Source organism: Rhinoderma darwinii, chromosome 1 (assembly GCF_050947455.1).
Source record: "Rhinoderma darwinii isolate aRhiDar2 chromosome 1, aRhiDar2.hap1, whole genome shotgun sequence".
NCBI classification, from domain to species: domain Eukaryota; kingdom Metazoa; phylum Chordata; class Amphibia; order Anura; family Rhinodermatidae; genus Rhinoderma; species Rhinoderma darwinii.
Window position 1 is genome coordinate 623,614,193 of NC_134687.1, and position 27,046 is coordinate 623,641,238.

At 42.9% G+C, this 27,046-nt stretch overlaps 1 protein-coding gene across 1 annotated transcript; it reads right to left on the bottom strand.

Moving 5' to 3' along the window:
- Window positions 1-531: 531 nt before the first annotated feature.
- LOC142747836 (complement component C9-like) lies at window positions 532-26,701 on the bottom strand. Its single transcript, XM_075854999.1, has 11 exons — window positions 26,605-26,701; window positions 19,147-19,252; window positions 18,051-18,195; window positions 13,808-13,958; window positions 12,130-12,268; window positions 10,678-10,893; window positions 9,015-9,255; window positions 6,123-6,251; window positions 4,353-4,531; window positions 1,887-2,115; window positions 532-914 (listed from the first exon to the last, which is right to left on the bottom strand). The coding sequence occupies exons 1-11, from the start codon at window positions 26,685-26,687 to the stop codon at window positions 757-759; spliced, it is 1,776 nt and encodes a 591-aa protein (XP_075711114.1). The 5' UTR covers window positions 26,688-26,701; the 3' UTR covers window positions 532-756.
- Window positions 26,702-27,046: the final 345 nt, after the last annotated feature.

A 27,046-nucleotide genomic window follows, 5' to 3' on the forward strand; every position in this document is an offset into this window, starting at 1 on the left:
AAATAAAGATTTTTGTATTTTTTCTATACAATGATGGATATGGTCTTATTATAGCATCTAAGTGAAGTTTTCTCGGTTTACACACTACACTGATCATTGCCTCCAGTTGGCCAAATACAAATTCTGTCTTTCAATTCTGATTTGACCTTAACTCTTGTTGACGACAAGGCTAGATTTCATCCTGTGGCGATCACCAACCACCTGCTTTGGTGAGTGCTATATTTTTTTGGGGTTCCTGCTAAATTATCCCCAGAAAAAAAACATAGACACCCACCTTTCACCGATATCCTGGAGCCAACAAAGTACCAAGACCCAAATAGAAGTTGCGGGACAAGGGAGTCCTACAAGTCAATTGTCCATTTGGGTTCATCACTAGGACCACGACCATTACACCTATGAGTATTATTGACCTGTGAAAGTATACACACAATTTCTATCTTCAGCAAAAATTAGACAGAATGAGACATGGTCAGGCATGAGAACGTCCCAGAACTGGAAAATGTATTGATTAAAAGAGATAAAATTCAACGGACACACCAGTTACATAATAAAAGTTACAGACGTCAACAGGAATGGTGGTCAGCCAATATAGATGGATGACTGTACAAATGGAAAATATCAATATCTCATGAATGAATAGTAAGAAATGTTACAAGCTGATTGTGAGACTATAATGTAAAATAGATAGGGTAGCAAAATGAAGAACAAGTTTTTGAAGGAGAGAAGATAGGAAGCCTGAGTCTAGATATGGTTGTTTCAGCATGGAACGTTCCTTGTATTTTCTCCCGAACATGGTCTTCCACCTTGTTGCGGTGCTGGGTTGTTGCAAGTTCGGGTTCTTGTCTCTTCATTGTTTGTGCAGGAAGGTGAGGGTTTCCAGCAACTCCATTTTCCATCAAGAGGCTTGGTAGGCTCTATAAGTCAGACACAGGCGGATCAGTAACCATAGACAATTAGGTGAATTCTCCATGATAGATGATTAATTTAACCTCAGATGTGAAGAATAATTCTAGAAACATTGTAATTATTCATATGTTTCTGGAGTATAGCATTTCATATTGATCAACAGAAATGGTATATTGATGGCATGTGCTATCACAGAAATGATGGACTATTACAGGGGTGATGTAAAGGTTAAGCTACTAGGGGTATTGTGAAGTGTGCTACTTCACAAGTGGTATGCTACCAAAGAGGTGGTGGGAGATACCAGTAGTTCAAGCAGTGTGGTTTGTGCTACAATCCTTTGAAAACATTACAGACTGTGAATGAAGCAGGTTTGTTTCCCTCTCTCACAGCGAGGAAATCCCAGCAGAAGTATCTAAATGACTGCCAGCGAGTGTGCTGTATGTAATCAAACTTGTGTCACTCCTTATGTTTCTGAAGCTGAGTGCTGGTTATCTCTTCCCACACTAATCAAGCTTGGACGATAATAAGCAGTTAAGAGATATTTCCGAGCATAGAAAGGATTTTCACGGGTTGGGCTTTGCTATGGTGGTGGAGCATAGAGTTCCTGATTTATTACAGCTAGAGTAGTGGTAGAGGGCTCCTGCTGTAACCAGTTGCCTTAAAGACAGATATAGGTATGTGTCAAGCTTAATATGAAGGAGGGAGATATCTCCTGATACACATATAGAAAAATTATTTTGTGAATTTTTTTGTGTATTTTACATTTTTTGTTAATTTAATGACCACATTATCACATTTCACACACAGTTTATTTACCTTCAAACCCTCACCCAGAAAATGTATGAATCAAACATTTTTTTCAAATGCCATAAATTGAAAATAATTTTTTTTAATTAAATAAGTTGGAAATGTGTCTAGAATTGTAATCTTGGAAGACATGGAAATTTAGCATGGAAAATGAAGTAAATAACTTGACTTACTCTTATATAGTTCATGCTTTGGCTTCTCACAGGCAATGCCAGTGTACTCCAGTGGGCACTTACACACGCATTCCCCATCTAGCAGAACCAACGTGCCACCATTCTGACAAGGCTGACATTTGCACACATTATATTCATCCACGTAATCTTCAATTGCTCGCTCAAGATTTTTAGTCTTTATATAGGCGTCTCTTAGGTCAACAGGAACAATGGTATAAATAGGAGAGAGCTGCAGAGATATAAAAAAAAATAGAAGAAAAAAAAGAAACCCAAAAAATGTACATAACCATTTTATATATGTAGATAGACAAATATGAAAGAGAGATTGATTGAGAGACACAGACAGAGATAAATAGATAGATAGATAGATAGATAGATAGATAGATAGATAGATAGATAGATAGATAGATAGATAGATAGATAGATAGATAGATAGATAGATAGATAGATAGATATGAGATAGATAGATAGATAGATAGATAGATAGATAGATAGATAGATAGATAGATAGATAGATAGATAGATAGATAGATAGATATGAGATAGATAGATAGATAGATAGATAGATAGATAGATAGATAGATAGATAGATAGATAGATAGATAGATAGATAGATAGATATGAGATAGATAGATAGATAGATAGATAGATAGATAGATAGATAGATAGATAGATAGATAGATAGATAGATAGATAGATATGAGATAGATAGATAGATAGATAGATAGATAGATAGATAGATAGATAGATAGATAGATAGATAGATAGATAGATAGATAGATAGATAGATAGATAGATAGATAGATAGATATGAGATAGATAGATAGATAGATAGATAGATAGATAGATAGATAGATAGATAGATAGATAGATAGATAGATAGATAGATAGATAGATAGATAGATAGATAGATAGATATGAGATAGATAGATAGATAGATAGATAGATAGATAGATAGATAGATAGATAGATAGATAGATAGATAGATAGATAGATATGAGATAGATAGATAGATAGATAGATAGATAGATAGATAGATAGATAGATAGATAGATAGATAGATAGATAGATAGATAGATAGATAGATACAAGGCTCCAGCAGACAGTAATCTTATACTGTATAAGATTACTGTGTGATGTGGCCTTGAATCTAAGCCTACCATGTGGTAGGCTTAGATACAGGGCCCATCAGACAGGATCACACATGGGCCCTGTATCTAAGCCTACCACATGTGTTACTAATGTGTTTTTTTTTGTGTGCTTGTGCTTTTTTCGCAGGTTCGGTCGTTGGACTACATCGGATTCGAGGACTACTTCGATGACGGCTTTTTTATTTTCAATAAAATGCTTAATGAGGGTTGTGTGGAGATTTTATTTCAATAAAATATATTTTCTATATTTTCTATGTCTTTGTATTTTTTTTAAACTTTATTACTACTGCCTCAGTATTGGCCGCTGGCTGATTGACAGCGTCCATTACTAAGGCGGGGCATAGTGTTAGCCGGTGCAGGGGCTCACACTAACCCCAATTATTACCCAGGTACCCACCACCACCAGGTGTATCGGGAAGAGCCGGGTGCGATCCAGTACCCAACCATCTGTAGTGATGGTCGGCTAACGGGGTGGCCGCAGGCTGGTTTTATTAGGCTGGGAAAGCACAAAAACAGTGACCACCTCCCACCCTGGTAATGCTAGCCTGCTGATGCTAGGTTGTATCTGGCTGGTTATGAAAAAGGGGAGGACCCCATGTCATTTTTAAAAATAAAAATAATTTGAAAAAATGATGTCCTCCCCCATTTTTCATAACCAGCCATATACAACGTAGCAGCAGGCTGGCATTACCAGGATGAGAATGGCCATGGTAGATAGTGTTTAGGTGGCATTAGTGTTCTAGTGCTGTCTCAGTTTTTGGATATTGTATTGTTTTGCTATCTTAGGTTTCCTTGCCCCTGTATACACGTTTTGTTTCATTTAGTTGGAATGTGCTGATCAAATTCTGTTGTCTCATGTATTGTATATATGTGGGGTTAGTGATTACCTCAATTTTTGATCTTGCACTCCTCCCATTCTGGGTTATTTTAATTAGTTTAATGCTGGTTCCTACCATCCCCAGGTATATGTAGGCTTAGTCCCAGTTCTGGGGGTACGAGCAACGTAGGGCCCCTACTTATATAGGTCGCCTTGTTGTGGCAGGTGGGCTCACACAATTTGATCAAAATGTGCGCTTAGAATCTCACTGTTGTAAGTAGATTTAGCAGTAATGCATATTTATTTATAGTGTTTAGGTGGCATTGGTGTTCGCAGTGTGCTGTCACCATATTGGACATTAGATAGATAGATAGATAGATAGATAGATAGATAGATAGATAGATAGATAGATAGATAGATAGATAGATAGATAGATAGATAGATAGATAGATGGATGGCCATGGACAGGTCTCTTGGGTCAGTTATTAATTTCCTTACCTTCCTATTTATTATCACTGGGGCGTCTACTAAGGAAGACGCCCATTTAACAAAGTGTTCAACATCAATGTCTGTACTTTTCCGGGAAAGTTTCTCTTCTAGAATTGTTGCAAAATCTATCGTTCCTCCCTCCACAAATGAGACAACGTTCTCGATCACAGCGGTACCTTTGGTGTTCCCTATGATATAAAATGAAGGAGAAAATGTTTCATATTACTAATTACAGAATCAGCCTGTAAATTCAGTGACAGGTTCAACACTCATTAGCTAAAGTACCACGCGTTTTCACGTTATTGCCTCCCCAGATTTTATCAGCCATAACTTACGTTGCTATTTGAGGATGAGTTGTATATTTTTTAAGCATCATTTTGGGGTACATACCGATGTAGCCGTCTTTACCTTGACTTTTAACATGTTAAATAAACAATGGCTAGATCCCTTATCTTGACTTTTTCAATGAATTTTCAATGGCTTTTGTTGTGTGATATTACGCTGCAGCAAGTTATCAGAGTCAAGTTAAAGATCGCTACATTCGCATGTCAGCATTTAATGTATATAAATTATTTTAAATTGCGGAATGCATAAGAAAAATTAATTTCACCATAGGAAAGCTCTAGCAGATAGTATCACTGGCGGCGTGGTTCATTGGCACTGCTCCTGTGCCCGCCCTCTTGTATGTGGGGATGCAGTAATAGACCATTTCCCCCCATATACAAATAAGTGACAATGCAGGAAGAGTTTAATACCAAACCGTCTCCTGTAACTTCTACTCAGCTTTTTCCTAAGTGGCAAACTACTTGGCCTTTGACTATAATGGGCCAACCATGCGGGCTTTAGAGATAGCCATGCAGAGCCAAAAAAAGACAAACGAACAAGGATTCTGTCTAGTTTCAATGGGTCAGAGCAGTCACACCATCACTTATTGGACATCAATGGCATATCATAGAAATATTCCATCAATGTAACTACCCCTTTAAGCATCCGTTTCAGCAGGGCTTAAAACCTAGTTGAGGAGTGAGGTAAGAGAAGTCCACAGCCGCACTAACAATGAGTCGAGAGGGCTGGATGATTTCTAATACTGCAGTCGAAGCTTTGCCGCCACCAACCAGGACTAGACTATAGGAAGCCCAGGAGCTCTATGGGGCCTTCACCACCCAGATCCTTTTAGTTCTCCTCACGGCAGCAAGATATGAGATTTAAAGTTTACCTCTAATCATATAAACATTTCAATATCTGGCAAAGGAGGAGATTGTGCAGCTATTACTAATGTATCACTAGGGGTCGTAGCTCCATTCTTCTGCCTGCACTGCTAACTAGATGATATAGGGCATGCATGTTTATTGACCTTGGGAGATAAGCAGCTGCCAGATACCTCTGGTAGTGCTTATCACCTGATTGAACAAAGGCTTGTTTGTGTTAAAGTCTGCAATGGCCATCCTTGTTTCCCCCAGTAGCGGACACTAGGGCACAAACCAGGCACCATAGGGGAAGGCACCATAAATATGGCTGAGGTCTATTGGCTCTGTCACTTTAAACAGTTATATTGACCAAGGCTAGATTGACATTATATTTGAGTATTATAAGGTATGACAGTATTTTATATTTGTGTATTGGTATTAGTTGAACTCTATGTATAGCAGTATTATTAGTGTGCTGTCTGGCGGCATTATTTATGCAGTTTTTGATTTTGTATCCACTCCTGTGTTTGGCTTAAACTGCATTCAAATTCTGAAGACATCCCAATATTATTACACAAAAAAAGAAGCTTACCTTCTGCATTGGAAATAATCTTTTCACAATCTGATGCTTTTGCTTTAGCTGCAACATCAACTCCTTGAGCTGCCACCGATATGCCAGCATTATATCCGAGACACTGCGACACGGCGCTGGTAGTAAGCTCTGCAATGACAGGTAAATACAGATCAGTTATGAAATGATATTTTGTTGCCTTTTTTACTTCCTCGTCCTCTGTTGTCTTTCTGTGCGTGGATGGGTGTGCCTCCAATATGGCCGCCCACATGGAAGGTGTTAAAATGAAAAAATAAATACAGTAGCTACAAATTTTTTAAAAATATAGTAAACATATTGGGGAAGATTTACAAAGGGAAATGCAGCAGAAGTCTGGCACCAAGTGCTTGGAAAATATAACACATGGTGTGCGCCTAATTTATTATGTGTTTTATTACACTTTTTACACCACACTCAATAGTTTTGAAGTGTCTAGAAGGTGTGGCTAAGAGGCGTAAAATGCACCAGATTTATTAACTACATGCGCCATTGGTGTAAGGGCTGCCAGTCAAAAGGAAGAGAATTGTCTAATGCCTCTTGCACACGACTGTTGTGCCACTTGGGCCGTTCTTGACGTCATCCGAGCGGCACCCGATAGTCTTCACGGACTCATTCACTTTAGCGGGTGAACCGGGTCCATGAAAAATGGTCCGAGTCTCCGATCCGAGGAAAGATAGAACATGTCCCATCTTTCCTCAGATCACTGACGGGACTCGGACGGCACACACGGTCGTGTGCATGAGGTGTAACTTGTCTAGCAAGATGCCCCAAATGTATAATATAATGTATAATATAACATGCGACACTGTGATAAATTTGGCCCAGTTTCTTCCTGTCTGGCCCAGTTTTATCCTTAGGGTATGTTCACACGGCCTATTTACGGACGTAAATCGGGCGTTTTTGCCCCGAATTACGTCCGAAAATAGCGCCTCAATAGCGCTGACAAACATCTGCCCATTGAAAGCAATGGGCAGACTTTTTTGTCTGTTCACACGAAGCGTAATTTACGCGCCGCTGTCAAATGACGGCGCGTAAATAGACGCCCGCGTCAAAGAAGTGACCTGTCACTTCTTTGGCCGTAATTGGAGCCGTTATTCATTGACTCCAATGAATAGTAGCGCCAATTTCGTCCGTAATTGACGCGGCGTTCAAGCGCCTGCACATGCCGTTACGGCTGAAATTACGGGGATGTTTTCAGGCTGAAACATCCCCGTAATTTCAGCCGTAACGGACGCCCTCGTGTGAACATACCCTTAGTCTAAGGCCCCATGCACACGGCCGTAAAGTCGCCCATTAATTTCTATGGCCGACGAACACCTTCCCGTATATTTATGAGAGGGTGTCCGTGCCGTAGAAACCTGCCGAAAAAAATAGGACATGTCCTATTTTTTTTATTTTACGGACCGTGCTCCCATACTTTATAATGGGACCACAGCCCGTAAAAACGTGCAGCTGTCCGTAATTACGGGTCGTAATTACGGGCACGGTCGTGTGCATTAGGCCTAAGGACCCATGCACACGACCATATTTTCAGCTTTCCGTAAATACTGTCCGCAAATACGGATACGTAGTCATCCGTAACTTATCCATATATACGGAACGTTGTCTGCAAATACGGTCCGTAGTGCAAAAAGAGAGAGGCTGCAAAGGATGTCACCAACACATTGCATATCAACGCTTCCGTAAATATGGACAGTTTACGGATGTACATCAATAGCCGTCCGTATTTACGGAAGTTCCCTTAGACTTCTATGAGAGACTCCTTGCCGTAATTATGGACAAGAATAGGACAGGTTCTATATTTTTTTCACCACGGACACCCATCCGTAAAAATACTGAAATGTGTCCGTGGCCAATAGAAATGAATGGGTCCGTAATTACGGTCCGTGATTATGGACCGTAATTACGGATGAAAAATAAGGATGTGTGTATGGGGCCTACCTGTATAGTGGTATTAGGGCTTGTGTACCAACAACGGAATTGCTGCAGAAATTTTCTGCTTCAATTCCGTTGAAAGTCAAAGGCTTTTTGCTGCGGCAGAAACGCACCATTTCCTGCGTTTTATACGGCAGAAAATGGTGGGGAAATTGATGCCTTTTCCCCAATGTTAGGAGATGGAGACATCTCCTCTGAAAAACGCAGCAATTCTGGACACTTTCTGTAGCAGGAATTGACACGCTGCGGTCCGAAAAATACGCACCGCAGGTTAATTTAGGCTCGGAAATCTTACGCAGCATGTGGATGAGATTTGTTAAATCTCATCCACTATGCTGCTACTGTATTCTGCTGCGTTTTTTCTTTCCGAATTTGCGGCCGGAAAAAACGTGGCAATTCCGGAGCATGTGGACAAGCCCTTAAAAAATCTTTAAAATCTATGTCCACCATCGCAACCAATTTTTTTTAATTGCCCTGATGCATCTAAAATGAAAAATTAAGCATCTTTGCATATAGTCTTGATTAAAAATCTCCCGTTTTGTGTCCGCAGCTTTTATGCAGGCCTATCTGTCTCCATAGTAACAGACAACAAACAAATCGTGCGTAGTCTAACCCTACAATCATACTCACTTTTTTTTGTCTCGTTCTTATTAACCTTCCAAATGTATGTTAGCAAATAATAGGGAGAGATGTAAAGGAGTATGACTGCAGGGTCAGACTACACACGGTTTGTTTGTTGTCTGTTACTATGGAGACACATAGGTCTGCATAGGAGCTTCAAACACAAAACGGTTGGAGATTTTTCATTAAGACAATTTGCACAGTTACTTTATTTTTTAAAAACAATCTGGTTGCAAAAGTGGACAAAGCTTTTAACGGTGCTACCTTCTACTGGTCACTTATAGTATATGCCTTTATAGCCATTATCATGTACCGTACCTTTGGTTTTCATAGCTATGGAATTCAACACATAAACAAGTTCATATTTCCCTCCAATGACTCCGGACACGGCATAATGAGTTCCATACATCTCTAGAAAAGCAAAATATTCTGCCTTTTGGTAGGAGGTAGGGAGGCTGTTCAAGTCTTCAATGAAAGTTGTTGATAACATGTTGCCTCTTGTTCTCATTTGGAAAGTCCCCAGCTCCACATCTCCCGAAACCCTTAAAAATTGTTTGTTCTATGAAAGAAATAGAACTATTTAATTTCCCTCTCCCATAAATGGTGCAAAATACCCACCATGTTGGTTTTACATATTTATCCCAATTCACATCATTATTATTTTTGTATCCATGTCTTCTCCTCCCTCCATAACCTTGCTCTTCTGGATGCAACCTACCCTTAAAGGGGATGTCCGATCAGGACATTCCTTGCTCATATGAAAATATCATAGAGGGAGCCCACACTTGGGACCCCAACCGGGACCCTCCTCTGACAAGTAGTTTCTCGCTCTGGAGGACTTAAGCTACCGAAATGGCTGCCATATAAAACAGCTGTTTGCCAGGAATCTTGGGAGCCAGACCCAAGACGATTAGCTGATTGTAGCAATGACTCTCAGGTTAGGGATGAAACCACCCCTTTAAAGGGACAAAAAAATAAATATTGCTCCTCTTCTGTGACCAAGGACCATCTCCTATAGTAATATAAGTAGTGAAAGTCTCTGGCAACTGGCTGTGGCAGGAGACTGCTCTGTCTGGAATAGGAGACCAGCCAACTAAGCCCCACCCTTTTATTTATGAAGTCTTGGAAAAATATGAATTCCCCCTATTTTGTAGGTCACGTCTTATTATATGGCAGACAAATATTTAAAAAAACACTTCTAAATTCTCCGCCCGGTCTACACGTAAGTGGTACCATGGTGCACCAAACCTAGTTTAGTATGTTCGTTGTAAAATATCTCTTTGGATCTTGGATTTGCTTATTTGACTTCACCTAATCAAAAAGTAATGCTGACCGCCCACAATGGTGATATAAAATTCAGGACACGTACGCCCATGATTAGCCCATATGACACATTGGCCACCTAAAGGACATGGGAAGGTTTTTCTCCAAGATCCACAGTTGATAACTTATATCTTGGTACTCAAACTCCTTGATTTGTGAATATAAAGTATCGCTTTACTTAAAGAAACAGTAAGGATCATTTTTCATAGTCCGGAGATTCTCCACGAACTCAACAACTATCCATCACTCTACATGGCCTAATCCTCCTGGCTTTAGGTACAGGAGTAAAGGGATTGTACAAGTTAAGAATATCATGGCTGCTTTCTCCCCAAAACAGCACCACACCTGACCATGGATTGCATCTGATATTGCAGATTTGCTCCATGGCAGTTAATAGGGCTGAGCTGCAATACCACACACAACCTGTGGACAGATGTGGCGCTGTTTTGGAAGAAAGCATGTTTTTGTAATCCTGAACTACCCCTTTAAGCCATGTCCCAAAAGTAACACCCCCTTCTATATGAACCGGGGCCCTCCTATTGAAAGAAGACCGAGTAAGTAATGGAAGAGGTAGTGTCAGTCATGGGAAATGTTGGTATTTGATGGCTGACCCAAAAAATTGTCAACATTTTCAAAAAGTTCTGCTTGATATTATTACCGTTTTTTTGGAGTATTCTTTGATTGTTTGAATGCTTTCATTTCTGGATGATTTTAATCCTAAACTTGCAGTAATTGTCGTGTCATTCTGCTCGGCAGGTGTCACTTTCACAGACAATGAGAATTCAAACTCCTGTGTCCTTTCCTTTAAAATCTTAGTCAATAGTTCCACTGCATCTTCATAGGTTTCAGTTGTAAAAGATTTATCAGCTTTAGTCTGAAAAAAAACAAAACAATCATGGAAATTCTTTATTTTTCTCCCAACTCAGGTCATTCTCATTCTACAGTAACAGAGTGAGAATTGACTTCCAATATGCACAGCCAAATACAGATTCCCATCCCTGATTGGTAGAGTTGAATGCCACTCACCAGATGATGAGCCAATCAAATAGTGGGAATCAAGAAGTATACGATAGTATAAGTTGATTGCAGGACCCTCTCTTTATTTAGATTTTCGCTGTCTAATAAGTAGTAATTTAACCCATTTAACCCTTGAACTGCTATAACTTTTTTTTTTTTAAATGTAGTCACTTTTGCATCTTTTTCTATGACAAATTTGGCTTCATTTTTATTATTTTATTATTACGTTTTGTTTTTTTAATTGCTATTTTAGAACTATATGCATTGTAGTGTGAGGAATTCAGGCAGACTATTTTTTTTAAAATGTATTATTATGTCAAGATGTCCTAAAATATAACTAAATATATCTAATTTGTCTTCTATAGTAAGTGGAGCTAAGGAGTTAAGGTTTCGGATAAATAGAAACTGGGGAGGGAACCTCCAGCTCACCTGACACACTCCTGTGTGTTTGTAGATAGCACTCGGATCCTCGTGTCGGCACACGGTGGGCTAGCAAGAAGAGGAAAGATAGGATCCAGCGCTGTAGCCAAGTTTAAGGACGCGGCAGTCGTCCGAAACGCGTAGGCCCCGAGGACATTGCCTCCACTTTCTTACACACCCAGGACTTATACAACTGGACTTATACAACTGGACTTCCTTTTAACCCACGCCAATAAACTTGGAACAGAAAATCCATTTTAAATTTGACTCAGCGCTGGATCCTATCTTTCCTCTTCTTGTTTCGGATAAATGTTAGGCGTGGTTTATATATATATTTTTTATACTTATAAGGACATGGACTTTTTTTTTACACTACGTTTTTTTCTCCTTTAACCGGAGCTGCATTTCAAAGCAACCCTGATCCTGTGACTAGTCTCCTGGTGATCACGTGATCAGCAGGACCAATGGTGGCAACAACGCTGCTTCTACCTTTGTATACACAGCTCTCGTTTGGATTCAGCTAGTCTCTCCTGGGTGCCCTGCTGTATCTGACCTTCGACTCTATGGCCCTCCAAGTTAAGAATAAATAAGTGTATGGGTGGCTGTTAAGGGGTTAATTATATAGTAGCACAATAAAATCGCACAATAAGGAGACGGTTGAGTAGTCTACTACCTGATAAACAAGAGCAGCCACATTCCACGGCTTGCGGTAATAGGTCCTCGTGTTACCATCACGGACACGGTCACATATACCATTGAAGTATTCATTGTCAAAGGGGTTTCTCTTTATTTCCATTCCAAGAAAGTTAAAACTAAAATGAAGCGAAAGGAACATGATAAATATAATACTCACTACACGGTCAAATTTGATAAGACGTAATAGGAACAGGTTCTACAGACATAGGGTTAATGTAGTGAGAGATACGGGAAGGTTTTGTGTGTTGACTTGACCCATCTGTGCTGAAAACCTTAATACCCTGAAGAGGACAATTACGAGATCATTTCTTTATATATTTAGGGGGCCTGGTCTGGGATTTGTATACTTTTGTGTGATGGGGTCATATTCACTACTTGTCATTCAAATGCCTTAGGTTGGGGGCGTGTCCTGTAGAAATGGGTGTGGCATATATTAAAAAGTTTTGCATGCCACATTAATACAGCCCTTCTCAAAATCTCCCAGATGTCACTTCTCATAGTGGACAATGCATAATATCTGGCAACCAGACTGTCAGACTTTACTCAGATGATTAACAAGTCCATGTTTATTTCTTTTCTTGCAGCCCCCATGTTGTGATCTCTGCTATCTGTGGTGCTACAGGTTCCTTGGCAATCACTTGAGTTCCTGTCTTGGTGACATCTCGGTCCAAGTAGTTACTTGTATTGAAGCAGTTAGGGAAAGTTCTCCCAACTGTACAACAGACTGCCTCCCCATGCTGGGTTAGGTACCACACAATGGTTTTATGCTCGAGTTACATAAAAAAAAAAGGGAAAATTGTTTACATTTGATTGATTAGTAGAGAAAGCAAACATGGCGAGCGGGGAGGAGATGTCAGGAAAGAAGTTGAAGGGGGGGGGGCAATCTGAATCTTTGCCCTAGGTGCAGAAGAACCTAGCTGCGCCTCTGGGTGGAGTCACTGTGTACATTACTTTACTTATCATGTACTAATCTTGAGTTACATCCTGTATTATACTCCAGAGCTGCACTCACTATTCTGCTGAAGTCACTGTGTACATACATTACATTACTTATCCTGTAATGATCCTGAGTTACATCCTGTATTATACTCCAGAGCTGCACTCACTATTCTGCTGGTGGAGTCACTGTGTACATACATTACATTACTTATCCTGTATTATACTCCGGAGCTGCACTCACTATTCTGCTGGTGGAGTCACTGTGTACATACATAACATTACTTATCCTGTACTAATCCTGAGTTACATTCTGTATTATACTCCAGAGCTACACTCACTGTTCTGCTGGTGGAGTCACTGTGTACATACATTACATTACTTATCTTGTCTTGGTGCCCCAGAGTGGCATTCACAATTCTGGCTTCGGAGCTGAAATCAACCAGCATTTCCTGCTTGTTTAGTGTCTGCACAGTGTCATTTGTACACCAGGCACTGGAGAGTCACCTGATGTGGAAAAAATGTAACTACCCTCTTTGCATTATAGGAGCTTAGCTGTTAGGGGTGTGTCTGTTGATAAGCTTGCTGACTGTTTCCAATAACAACCAGCATAATTGTGAATCAGTATTATGTTATTTATGTTCTTGAGTGACAATATCAAACTGTAATCATTTAATGCATCTATAAATGTCCTTAATATACATTATTATAGTACACACCCGTCTCCTGCTGTCCTCCCCAATTCTGACAATTCAACATCAATATTACGGCACACAGGTTTTGGATCCTTTTCATCATCACAAACTTCATCAGAATTGTCTCCACAATCATTGTCTCCATTGCATAGCAGACTCTTTTTTATGCATCTACCTGAAATAGCCGAACATAAGAATCTTCAGGTTTAGGAATTCAAAGAGACAAATACCATAAAAAGTCCATTCATGGAGATTTAACATGGTACTAGTGTTAGGTTACAAGATGTCGCTCTTTTATATTAACACTATGCCCCCTGGAGGAAAAATAACTCCTCAAACCAGGGAAGTAACTAGAGAGGGGTGCAGAGGTCACAGTCATGTCCGGGCCCTGGTGTCTGATGGAGCCCAATGACCCCTCTACTACATAGAAAACCAGTACTTGAACTGGCACATGATGGCCGGGGAGCTATGGTATTGCTATAGAATTTGCATCAGGGTCTAGGACGTCCAGGATTTTTCCAGAAACAGCATTATTGGCTGTCTAGTATTGCAGTTCAGGCCGATTCACTTAAATATGCTGATCTCCGGTACGATACACTGCACTACTTATGTAGTGCAGTGTATCGTAACTGTCATTCTTCATTTGACAGTGAGGCTGGGTTCACACAACCTATTTTCAGACGTAAACGAGGCGTTTTAAGCCTCGATTTACGTCTGGAAATACGGCTCCAATACGTCGGCAAACATCTGCCCATTCATTTGAATGGGTTTGCCGACGTACTGTGCCGACGACCTGTCATTTACGCGTTGCTGTCAAACGACGACGTGGCGTAAAAAAGACGGCTCGTCAAAAGAAGTGCAGGACACTTCTTGAGACGTAATTTGAGCCGTTTTTCATTGATTCGCAAAACGCGAGTGCAAGCAATTACATCTGAGATTACGGAGCTGTTTTCTCCTGAAAACAGCACCGTAATTTCAGACGTAATGGTCGTTATCGTGTGCACATACCCTAAGGGTATGCTCACACGCAAACGTAAAATACGTCTTTATTTACGGAGCTGTTTTCAGGCGAAAACAGCTCCTGAATTTCAGACGTAATGGCATGTGCAGGCGTTTTTCGTGGCGTCCATTACGGACGTAATTGGAGCTGTTTTTCAATGGAGTCAATGAAAAACGGCTCCAATTACGTCCCAAGAAGTGACATGCACTTCTTTGAGGCGGACGTCTTTTTACGCACCGTCTTTTGACAGCGGCACGTAAAAAAAAGCCCGTCTGCACAGAACACCGTAAGACCCATTGAATTGAATGGGCAGATGTTTGCCGACGGTTTGGAGCCGTTTTTTCAGCCGTAATTCCAGGCGAAAACCGCCTGAATTACGTCCGTAAATAGGGCGTGTGAACATACCCTTAGCCTACTCCGTCATGCCTCGGGCAGGACCTAATAGGCTACCATTACTGGGCAACCAGGAAGTCTAGCAACAGCTTCCTGGTTGCCATAGCAACCATCGCTACCCACGATCCAACGCGGGGGGGGCCCGGGAGGGTACAGAGGGAGCTCCCTCCCTTTGTTAACCACTTCAATGCGGCGGATGCCATTGACAGCCGCATTGAAGGGGTTAAATGGCTGCGATCGGCGGTAACTGCCATCGCAGCTATTGCAGCGAGATGTTAGCTGTGTATGACAGCTGACAGCCTCTGAAGATGAAGCGTGCACAGCTCCTGTGCCGGCTTCATCTGCAGGGCGTGACTGTACGCCTGTGTGCGGGAACGCACTTTGAATTTGGACGTACAGTCACGCCCAAAAGCGGGAAGGGGTTAATGACCAGATAAATGTTTTCGTTTTTACCTCTGTGCTTTTCAGCAGCCACCACTCTTTGTTTTTTCTCATAGACGTGGCTATATGAGGCCTTGTTTTGCGCGGGAGAAATTGTATTCTTTCCCTGCGCAGCTTGGAGGGTACAAATAAATGACTGCGTAATTTATGTAATTTATTTTTGCAGCGTGAAAATAATTTTCTGCATTTTTTGTCTTATTTCTTATATTGTTTAAGCTTCACGCTAAATAAAGTATTAAATTAATTCTTCAGGTTGTTACGGTCGTGTAGATACTTAATATGTGTGGGTTTTTTGTTTTTATGTAATGTAAGGGCAATAAAATTTATTTTATACTAAATAATAACTTTTTCTTAAAGGGGTTTTCCATGGACACTATTTTTTTCATGCCGGACAGCGCATGGGCACTGAGTTTTATTAATGAGAGGCAAATGGGGCGGGCATTGGGGCGTAATCAAAGAATTAAACGGGGCGGGCATTGAGGAGACTGTGGACCAATAGGATGCCTCAAACCCGGGTATACATCAAAAGACCCGGGTTTGAGGCATCCTATTGGTCCACAGCCTCCTCAATGTCCGCTCCGTTCATTTTTTGCTTGTGATTCAATAGCAGCACCATTTTATACCTAGTTATGATGGGTTATATATATTTAGGGATGATGGGGTACATATATTTAGGAATGATGGGGATTACATTAGTTATCTGGGATAAATCAGGTGGGTGGGATAAACTAAAGGGGAAGGGAGAACTAGTGCGGAGGGCCGATAGATAAACAGAGGGGGCGGAATAATTAGTAATGAACAGCCCTGTGACATTTCATCGGTCGGTGAGGTATCGGCACAGGTCTGTGTGTGTTATAACTCTCGCACATGAGCCGGTGTCGAGAGAAAAAAAGAGACAGATGAAAAGCAGAACTTCCAGTGGGGCAGAGGTAGGGAGAATAGGAAGAAATGTGTACAGATTTAATACAGACTGTATATTAGGAACTTTATTAAATATTTACATGGAGTATTAGTTTTAAAATTTTGTGTTTCTGTTAAACCCCTCTAATTATTATTATAATTTTTTTTAAATGTTTAATCCCATGAAGGGATAACTTTTTAACAACTTTATTTTATACTTATAATAACTTACTCCTGTATGCTAATACATTATACTGGGTCACTATGACAGAGACTGCTGTTAGGGAAACACATAGTGATGACATCGCTGGGGTTCTCTTTAGTACCCCAGAGCTGACTGCAAAGGGTTCCCCCAAGCTCCGATCAGGTCACCAACCTAGTCATACGATCGACGGGTGGTGTTCCTTTTGATCATGCTGCGGTCATGGACCATGATTTTGAAAGCGTTAAACTGCCGGGATCGGAGGAACCTACAGAAGGTTTCTCTAAGTGCAGGAGCTGTACTTAGAGCATGAGTTCTCACTGTAGCGCTCATTAGCCCAAACTACAGCAACGTCAAAAGACGTCGCTGTAGACTTGCGACCTGCAGCACCTGCCATCAAAAGACAGTGGACGGTCGCAAAAGGGTTAAATTCCATGGCACTATGCCACTGTTTGTGAGAGGGCGCTCTGTTGGTATTTTTATTTATTGAGGGCACTCTACTGGCAATGTGGGGCACTCTTGGTAGTATTGTTTATTGGGTCAACTCTACTGGCAATGTGGGGTACTCTGCTGGAAGTATTGCTTATAGGGGGCACTCTGGTAGTATTGTTTATTGATGGTACTCTACTGGCAATGTGAGGCACTCTGTTGGTAGTATTGTTTATTGGGGGTACTCTGGTAGTATTGTTTATTGGGTCCACTCTACTGGCAATGTGAGGCACTCTGTTGGTAGTATTGCTTATTGAAGGCACTCTACTGGCAATGTGAGCCACTCTGTTGGTAGTATTGTTTATTGATGGTACTCTACTGGCAATGTGGGGCACTCTGATGGTAGTATTGTTTATTGGGAGTACTCTGGTAGTATTGTTTATTGGGTCCACTCTACTGGCAATGTAAGGCACTCTGTTGGTAGTATTGTTTATTGAGGGCACTCTACTGGCAATGTGAGCCACTCTGTTGGTAGTATTGCTTATTGAAGGCACTCTACTGGCAATGTGGGGCACTCTGATGGTAGTATTGTTTATTGGGGGCACTCCATTGATAGTATTGTTTATTGGGGCACTCTGATAGTATTGTTTATTGGGTCCACTCTACTGGCAATCTGGGGCACTCTGCTGGCAGTATTTTTTAAATTGACAGTCTGCTATCGCTTTAGGTCCGATCAGGGACTTTTGTTCATGAGGGGTAGTCTGCTGGCAGTGTTTAAATGGAGTCACTCTGATGGAGCTTTTAATGGAGGCACTTAAGCTGCCCTTATGGGGCGTGGCCTGTGCTTATGGGTGGAGTTTACACTGATAAATAATATATATATGTACATTTTAGTGATTTACCTGTTTCACATTCATAGTCGTTGCCACAGTCACTGACAGCATCTCCACACCGCTTTTCTAATTTACAACGTTGAACTTCTCCCAATGAGCTCAAGCATCGGGTACCACCATACTGCCCAAACTTCACAATGCTCCGTGAGCGGTACTATACACCAAGAGACATAGAGACAAATATAATACCTTCTCATAACATGGCATCCATTCCCTTCATTAGGGTCTGGACACTGCTGTGTTATCCTGCTCCCAGGAGTTTACAATGTGAGCAGCTCAAGGTGTGATTGACAACTCTGCTCTCAGGTCCTGTTATGCCAAGTTCCTGTGCTGGGAGATCACTGCACACATCCTACAGCATTGTAAAACATTATTCTTATCAACTTAGTTTTACAATGCTGACGCAGGGAATAAAGTAACCATGACATGATATAATCTGCTTGCCCTAACCCGCCAGGAGAGTGAAAAACCCCACCGCCCTGACGGGTATTATTGTATTTTACCAGTATAGACAGATTATGATAACAATTGAGGATTTTCTATATACGTAGCTCTTTGGTATAATCTTTAAAGTGCCTCCTCTGTGAGACCTCGCCATCCCTTAAATATGCCCATGTCTCAGGGTGGGACGATGGGTAAGCAAAATTATCAGTCACCTAGGGCGCCATTAAGGGGTAGGGGGTGCAAACAGCTATCATGCTGAACAATATGGATCGAGGTTGCAGACACTTTCTTAAACCTTGTCTTGGGCACCAAGAAATCTTGTCCTGCCGCTGCCCATGTCCACGAGATGCTTGGCATATCCATGAGATTTTTCCCACCTCCCCTGGTCATAAATGCACTTTCCAAGGCCTGGGGGGTGATGGCTGATTTATTGATTCATTGACTGTTCCTAGATAGACCATTGAGGGCAATGGTGGAAAACCTTACTGATTTATTGGGCATCTTAGATGGTGATCTTAAATGTTCACATATAGTGCCCATCATGTGCTCTGTATAAGACGGTGATATTTTCATACATGTCAGTAAAATAGCAGATGGGAAGTTCGACATTCACTTAATATATATTGGGAGCAAACAATCCATAGTCGAAGTTCATATTTACCCTCTGATTAGTACATGAGTCACATTCACTCCAAACACCCCAACTACTGATCTCACAGTCCACAGGAGGAGGAGCCTCAGCAGATCTCGGAACGCGATCTGAAAACCTGGAAAAAAATACAACTGTCAAATGAGTCTAAGTAAGGCTCTGATGATATTTACATGGTGGTAAAACACTAAGGGGAGACCTACACAGTACCTTTTCATGGGTGATTCAAATCATGTCAAAGTCGCACATCAATTTTTCACGTCAAAGTTGTACATGGGATTCTGGCGCAATCTTGATGTTACTCGCTCGTCTTACCTTGTCTCAAAATGTATTTCAATGCTAGAAATATTGCCATGGGTATAAATATAGCCATAGAGACTAAGTGGGCACTGCATGAGGAGAAAAGCCTTAGGGTATGTTCACACAGCCCATTTTCAGCCCAAAACACGGGGGCTGAACGCCTTCAAACATCTGCCCATTGATTACAATGGAAAAAACGGTGTTCCGTTCCCACGGGGCGGTTTTTACGTGACCGTTTGTAAAAACGGCTCGCAAAAAAAAATGCCCCGTAAAAAACAAGTGCATGTCACTTCTTGAGTCGTTTTTGGAGCCGTTTTTAATTCTCAATAGAAAAACAGCTCCAAAAAAGGCCGTAAAAAACGCTTCAAAAAACACTTGATACTTCAGCGTGTGAACATAGCCTTAGGCCTCATTCACACGACAGTGAAAACGGCCATGTGATGGCCGTCCTTTTAACGGCTTTCACATGGCCGTTTTCAGAACAATGATATTCTATGGGTGCATTCACACGCCCGTTTTTTTAACGGCCCGTGAATAATGGCCGTCAAAAAATAGGACATGTCCTATTTTTGGCCGTTTTAACGGCCTGACGGCCCCCATAGGAGTCAATGGATCCGTTTTTAACGGCTGTCAATACATGTAACAACCGTTAAAAACGGATCTGTTACATGGGGATTGGCAAGGGAACTACTAGTTCCCTTGCTGGCTATCGTTGGCATACTCACGTTTGCGGCGCTTCTTCAGGTGTGGTCACTCGTCTTCATGGGTTTGAAGGCGCCTCGATGACGTCATCGCCCCGTCACGCTGCCTTGCCAGATCCCGTGCAGACTAGTGACCACAAGTGAAGAAGAGGAGAGACGGCGCTGCTCTCGTGAGTATGTGGCACGATCTACAGGGAGGCTGGTGTGGCATCTACAGGGAGGCTGGTGTGGCATCTACAGGGAGGCTGGTGTGGCATCATAGGCAGGCTGGTGTGGCATCATAGGCAGGCTGGTGTGGCATCATAAGCAGGCTGGTGTGGCATGATCTGCAGGGAGGCTGGTGTGGCATCATAGGCAGGCTGGTGTGGCATCATAGGCAGACTGGTGTGGCATGATCTGCAGGGAGGCTGGTGTGGCATGATCTGCAGCGAGGCTGGTGTGGCATCATATACAGGGAGGCGTGTGGCATCATCTACAGGGAGGCGTGTGGCATATACAAGAAGGCTGTGTGGCATCATATACAGGGAGGTGTGTGGCATCATATACAGGGAGGTGTGTGGCATCATATACAGGGAGGTGTGTGGCATCATCTACAGGGAGGCGTGTGGCATATACAAGAAGGCTGTGTGGCATCATATACAGGGAGGTGTGTGGCATCATATACAGGGAGGTGTGTGGCATCATATACAGGGAGGTGTGTGGCATCATATACAGGGAGTTGTGTGGCATCATATACAGGGAGGTGTGTGGCATCATATACAGGGAGGTGTGTGGCATCATATACAGGGAGGTGTGTGGCATCATCTACAGAGAGGCGTGTGGCATATACAAGAAGGCTGTGTGGCATCATATACAGGGAGGTGTGTGGCATCATATACAGGGAGGTGTGTGGCATCATATACAGGGAGGTGTGTGGCATCATATACAGGGAAGTGTGTGGCATCATATACAGGGAGGTGTGTGGCATATACAAGAAGTCTGTGTGGCATCATATACAGGGAGGTGTGTGGCATCATATACAGGGAAGTGTGTGGCATCATATACAGGGAGGTGTGTGGCATATACAAGAAGGCTGTGTGGCATCATATACAGGGAGGTGTGTGGCATCATATACAGGGAGGTGTGTGGCATCATATACAGGGAGGTGTGTGGCATCATATACAGGGAGGTGTGTGACATCATATACAGGGAGGATGTGTGGCATATACAAGAAGGCTGTGTGGCATCATATACAGGGAGGTGTGTGGCATCATATACAGGGAGGTGTGTGGCATCATCTACAGAGAGGCGTGTGGCATATACAAGAAGGCTGTGTGGCATCATATACAGGGAGGTGTGTGGCATCATATACAGGGAGGTGTGTGGCATCATATACAGGGAGGTGTGTGGCATCATATACAGGGAAGTGTGTGGCATCATATACAGGGAGGTGTGTGGCATATACAAGAAGGCTGTGTGGCATCATATACAGGGACGTGTGTGGCATCATATACAGGGAGGTGTGTGGCATCATATACAGGGAGGATGTGTGGCATATACAAGAAGGCTGTGTGGCATCATATACAGGGAGGTGTGTGGCATCATATACAGGGAGGTGTGTGGCATCATCTACAGAGAGGCGTGTGGCATATACAAGAAGGCTGTGTGGCATCATATACAGGGAGGTGTGTGGCATCATATACAGGGAGGTGTGTGGCATCATATACAGGGAGGTGTGTGGCATCATATACAAGAAGGCTGTGTGGCATCATATACAGGGAGGTGTGTGGCATCATATACAGGGAGGTGTGTGGCATCATTTACAGGGAGGTGTGTGGCATCATATACAGGGAGGTGTGTGGCGTCCTATACAGGGAGGATGTGTGGCATCATCTACAGAGAGGCGTGTGGCATATACAAGAAGGCTGTGTGGCATCATATACAGGGAGGTGTGTGGCATCATATACAGGGAGGATGTGTGGCATCATCTACAGAGAGGCGTGTGGCATATACAAGAAGGCTGTGTGGCATCATCTACAGAGAGGCGTGTGGCATATACAAGGAGGCTGCGTGGCATCATATACAGGGAGGTGTGTGGCATCATATACAGGGAGGTGTGTAGCATCATATACAGGGAGGTGTGTGGCATCATATACAGGGAGGTGTGTGGCATCATCTACAGAGAGGCGTGTGGCATATACAAGAAGGCTGTGTGGCATCATATACAGGGAGGTGTGTGGCATCATATACAGGGAGGTGTGTGGCATCATATACAGGGAGGTGTGTGGCATCATATACAAGAAGGCTGTGTGGCATCATATACAGGGAGGTGTGTGGCATCATATACAGGGAGGTGTGTGGCATCATTTACAGGGAGGTGTGTGGCATCATATACAGGGAGGTGTGTGGCGTCCTATACAGGGAGGATGTGTGGCATCATCTACAGAGAGGCGTGTGGCATATACAAGAAGGCTGTGTGGCATCATATACAGGGAGGTGTGTGGCATCATATACAGGGAGGATGTGTGGCATCATCTACAGAGAGGCGTGTGGCATATACAAGAAGGCTGTGTGGCATCATCTACAGAGAGGCGTGTGGCATATACAAGGAGGCTGCGTGGCATCATCTACAGGGAGGTGTGTGGCATCATATACAGGGAGGTGTGTGGCATCATATACAGGGAGGTGTGTAGCATCATATACAGGGAGGTGTGTGGCATCATATACAGGGAGGTGTGTGGCATCATATACAGGGAGGTGTGTGGCATCATATACAGGGAGGTGTGTGGCATCATATACAGGGAGGATGTGTGGCATCATCTACAGGGAGGTGTGTGGCATCATATACAGGGAGGTGTGTGGCATCATATACAGGGAGGTGTGTGGCATCATATACAGGGAGGTGTGTGGCATCATATACAGGGAGGTGTGTGGCATCATTTACAGGGAGGTGTGTGGCATCATATACAGGGAGGTGTGTGGCGTCCTATACAGGGAGGATGTGTGGCATCATCTACAGAGAGGCGTGTGGCATATACAAGAAGGCTGTGTGGCATCATATACAGGGAGGTGTGTGGCATCATATACAGGGAGGATGTGTGGCATCATCTACAGAGAGGCGTGTGGCATATACAAGAAGGCTGTGTGGCATCATCTACAGAGAGGCGTGTGGCATATACAAGGAGGCTGCGTGGCATCATCTACAGGGAGGTGTGTGGCATCATATACAGGGAGGTGTGTGGCATCATATACAGGGAGGTGTGTGGCATCATATACAGGGAGGTGTGTAGCATCATATACAGGGAGGTGTGTGGCATCATATACAGGGAGGTGTGTGGCATCATCTACAGAGAGGCGTGTGGCATATACAAGAAGGCTGTGTGGCATCATATACAGGGAGGTGTGTGGCATCATATACAGGGAGGTGTGTGGCATCATATACAGGGAGGTGTGTGGCATCATATACAAGAAGGCTGTGTGGCATCATATACAGGGAGGTGTGTGGCATCATATACAGGGAGGTGTGTGGCATCATTTACAGGGAGGTGTGTGGCATCATATACAGGGAGGTGTGTGGCGTCCTATACAGGGAGGATGTGTGGCATCATCTACAGAGAGGCGTGTGGCATATACAAGAAGGCTGTGTGGCATCATATACAGGGAGGTGTGTGGCATCATATACAGGGAGGATGTGTGGCATCATCTACAGAGAGGCGTGTGGCATATACAAGAAGGCTGTGTGGCATCATCTACAGAGAGGCGTGTGGCATATACAAGGAGGCTGCGTGGCATCATCTACAGGGAGGTGTGTGGCATCATATACAGGGAGGTGTGTGGCATCATATACAGGGAGGTGTGTAGCATCATATACAGGGAGGTGTGTGGCATCATATACAGGGAGGTGTGTGGCATCATATACAGGGAGGTGTGTGGCATCATATACAGGGAGGTGTGTGGCATCATATACAGGGAGGATGTGTGGCATCATCTACAGGGAGGTGTGTGGCATCATATACAGGGAGGTGTGTGGCATCATATACAGGGAGGTGTGTGGCATCATATACAGGGAGGTGTGTGGCATCATTTACAGGGAGGTGTGTGGCATCATATACAGGGAGGTGTGTGGCATCATATACAGGGAGGATGTGTGGCATCATCTACAGAGAGGCGTGTGGCATATACAAGAAGGCTGTGTGGCATCATATACAGGGAGGTGTGTGGCATCATATACAGGGAGGTGTGTGGCATCATATACAGGGAGGCGTGTGGCATATACAAGAAGGCTGTGTGGCATCATCTACAGAGAGGCGTGTGGCATATACAAGAAGGCTGTGTGGCATCATATACAGGGAGGTGTGTGGCATCATATACAGGGAGGTGTGTGGCATCATATACAGGGAGGTGTGTGGCATCATATACAGGGAGGTGTGTCGTATCATATACAGGGAGGTGTGTGGTATCATATACAGGGAGGTGTGTGGCATCATATACAGGGAGGTGTGTGGCATCATATACAGGGAGGTGTGTGGTATCATATACAGGGAGGCTGTGTGGTATCATATACAGGGAGGTGTGTGGTATCATATACAGGGAGGTGTGTGGCATCATATACAGGGAGGTGTGTGGTATCATATACAGGGAGGTGTGTGGCATCATATACAGGGAGGTGTGTGGCATCATATACAGGGAGGTGTGTGGTATCATATACAGGGAGGCTGTGTGGCATCATATACAGGGAGGTGTGTGGCATCATATACAGGGAGGTGCGTGGCATCATATACAGGGAGGTGTGTGGCATCATATACAGGGAGGTGTGTGGCATCATATACAGGGAGGTGTGTGGCATCATATACAGGGAGGTGTGTGGCATCATATACAGGGGGGCTGTGTGGCATCATATACAGGGAAGTGTGTGGCATCATATACAGGGGGGCTGTGTGGCATCATATACAGGGAAGTGTGTGGCATCATATACAGGGAGATGTGGGGCATCATATACAGGGAGGTGTGTGGCATCATATACAGGGAGATGTGGGGCATCATATACAGGGAGGTGTGTGGCATCATATACAGGGAGGTATGTGGCATCATATACAGGGAGGTGTGTGGCATCATATACAGGGAGGCTGGTGTGGCAGCATTTACAGGGAGGCGTGTGGCATCACATACAGGGAGGCTGTAAATAGTGTCTAGGTGAACATGTGACCTTCCTTTGGTTGTTTTCAGGGGGCTGGGACAAAAAAAGCCTGACCAATGAAATTCATCAGTTTTTTTAACGGCCATGAAAAACTGATGCAAAATGGATGTCAAACGGCCATTAAAAACGGACAGATGGACTTGAAACGGATGAAAATTTAGAGACACACTGATGCAAAATGGCCATGAAAAACTGACAGTTGATCAGTTTTAAATGGACATTTTTTTTCACTGTCGTGTGAATAAGGCCTTAGTCGTAGAGTTAAATGATAAAATTCTGGTTACCTGTAGACGACTCAAGGGCAAACATACAGATTTGTGGAACTAGAATTGACTTTTATGGGAGCGGTATAAGCCTATATGTAATAAGCTTCCCCTAGTGGCGGCTGCAGGGAAAAATGTAATGAAACATCAGAGATCAGGAAAACTTTTGTTGTTAAATTCATTACATTGTATATCACTAGATGGCGCTACTAGTCACCATCTGTTCTATGGGATTCTATTCTCTCTTGAGTGGGTGCATATTGGTTCTTGATACACAAACTATAAACTGTTAGCTCCACTGACAAGACCACAAGGGAACAAAATATGAACCCCATAATATACCCTAAATAAATTTAAAACCTGACAGCATACCCTAGTCCACCACCATGTATTAAACCCCACTTATGACCTAGACCAAGTGGGTATCAAATATGATACCCTCTACTACCCTAGATCACCTGATATTAAACCTTTTTTCTATACTAGGCCACCAGGGAATAAAATATTAATCCCCCTGTTTTACCCTAGATAACCGAGAAAGGGGTAGTACGGTAGACCACCACAGCTAGTATGTTTAACCACTCCACTACATTACCTTAGACCACCAGGGAAGTTTTTTGTTTTTTGTTTGCTATCGTCTAAATCTGAGTGTGTCCTATAGCCCAAATAACCAAAAAGCGTGGCACGAGTAACATTGTACTGCATGCTGGAAATGGCGCCGTCACCGCGCTGCACTGACTCATATAGACCTCCTGCATCACGCTTCACATGATGGCTGATTGGCTGATGTTATTCACGAGTAGATTTTTCCGCATCTCTTAACCTCCGCAAATCTCATAAGTTGCAAACCGATTTACTCTTCTCTCGAGGCCATATGGGATGTCATCCAACTCTCTATTCAGATGTAATGGTGAGGGTTATTCCCTTTAGTAGGTTGACTGGGATTTCCCATCCTCAATATGAGATAGTAGGAAAGTAGTCCATGAAGCATGAAGGCTTTCATATAACATAATAAGGTAAATAAACTTACCTTGTCTCGTCTGACGCAAAACCCCCACAAAACAGAAGACAGAATGTCACAATCACCCCCGGTATATAGTACAAGCTGGTCATCGTGCCCGGTGGTGGTGGTGGTGGTGACTCCTGGGACAGTCTACGGGTTTTCACAATGTCACCTATATATTGTGTCCAGTGTCACTTATTAACTGGAACATAAACACCCCCAACCCCTGACTCCTGAAACAAGCGAGACGACAGGAATCCTAAAAGGATTATGTACATGCACCTGTAGTATTACGATGTTACCTGCCCTGAGAAGTTTCCAAGAGTCCTCCTACATTGGTATAGTGTTTACCTATGTCTCTTATATGATTTCCTTGATATTACTATTGTGTAAGAAATTGAGTAACTCAACTAATGTCATAACTTCCTTGACCTCGAGTTGCACTGTGTAGATAATCCTATGTGCTAGG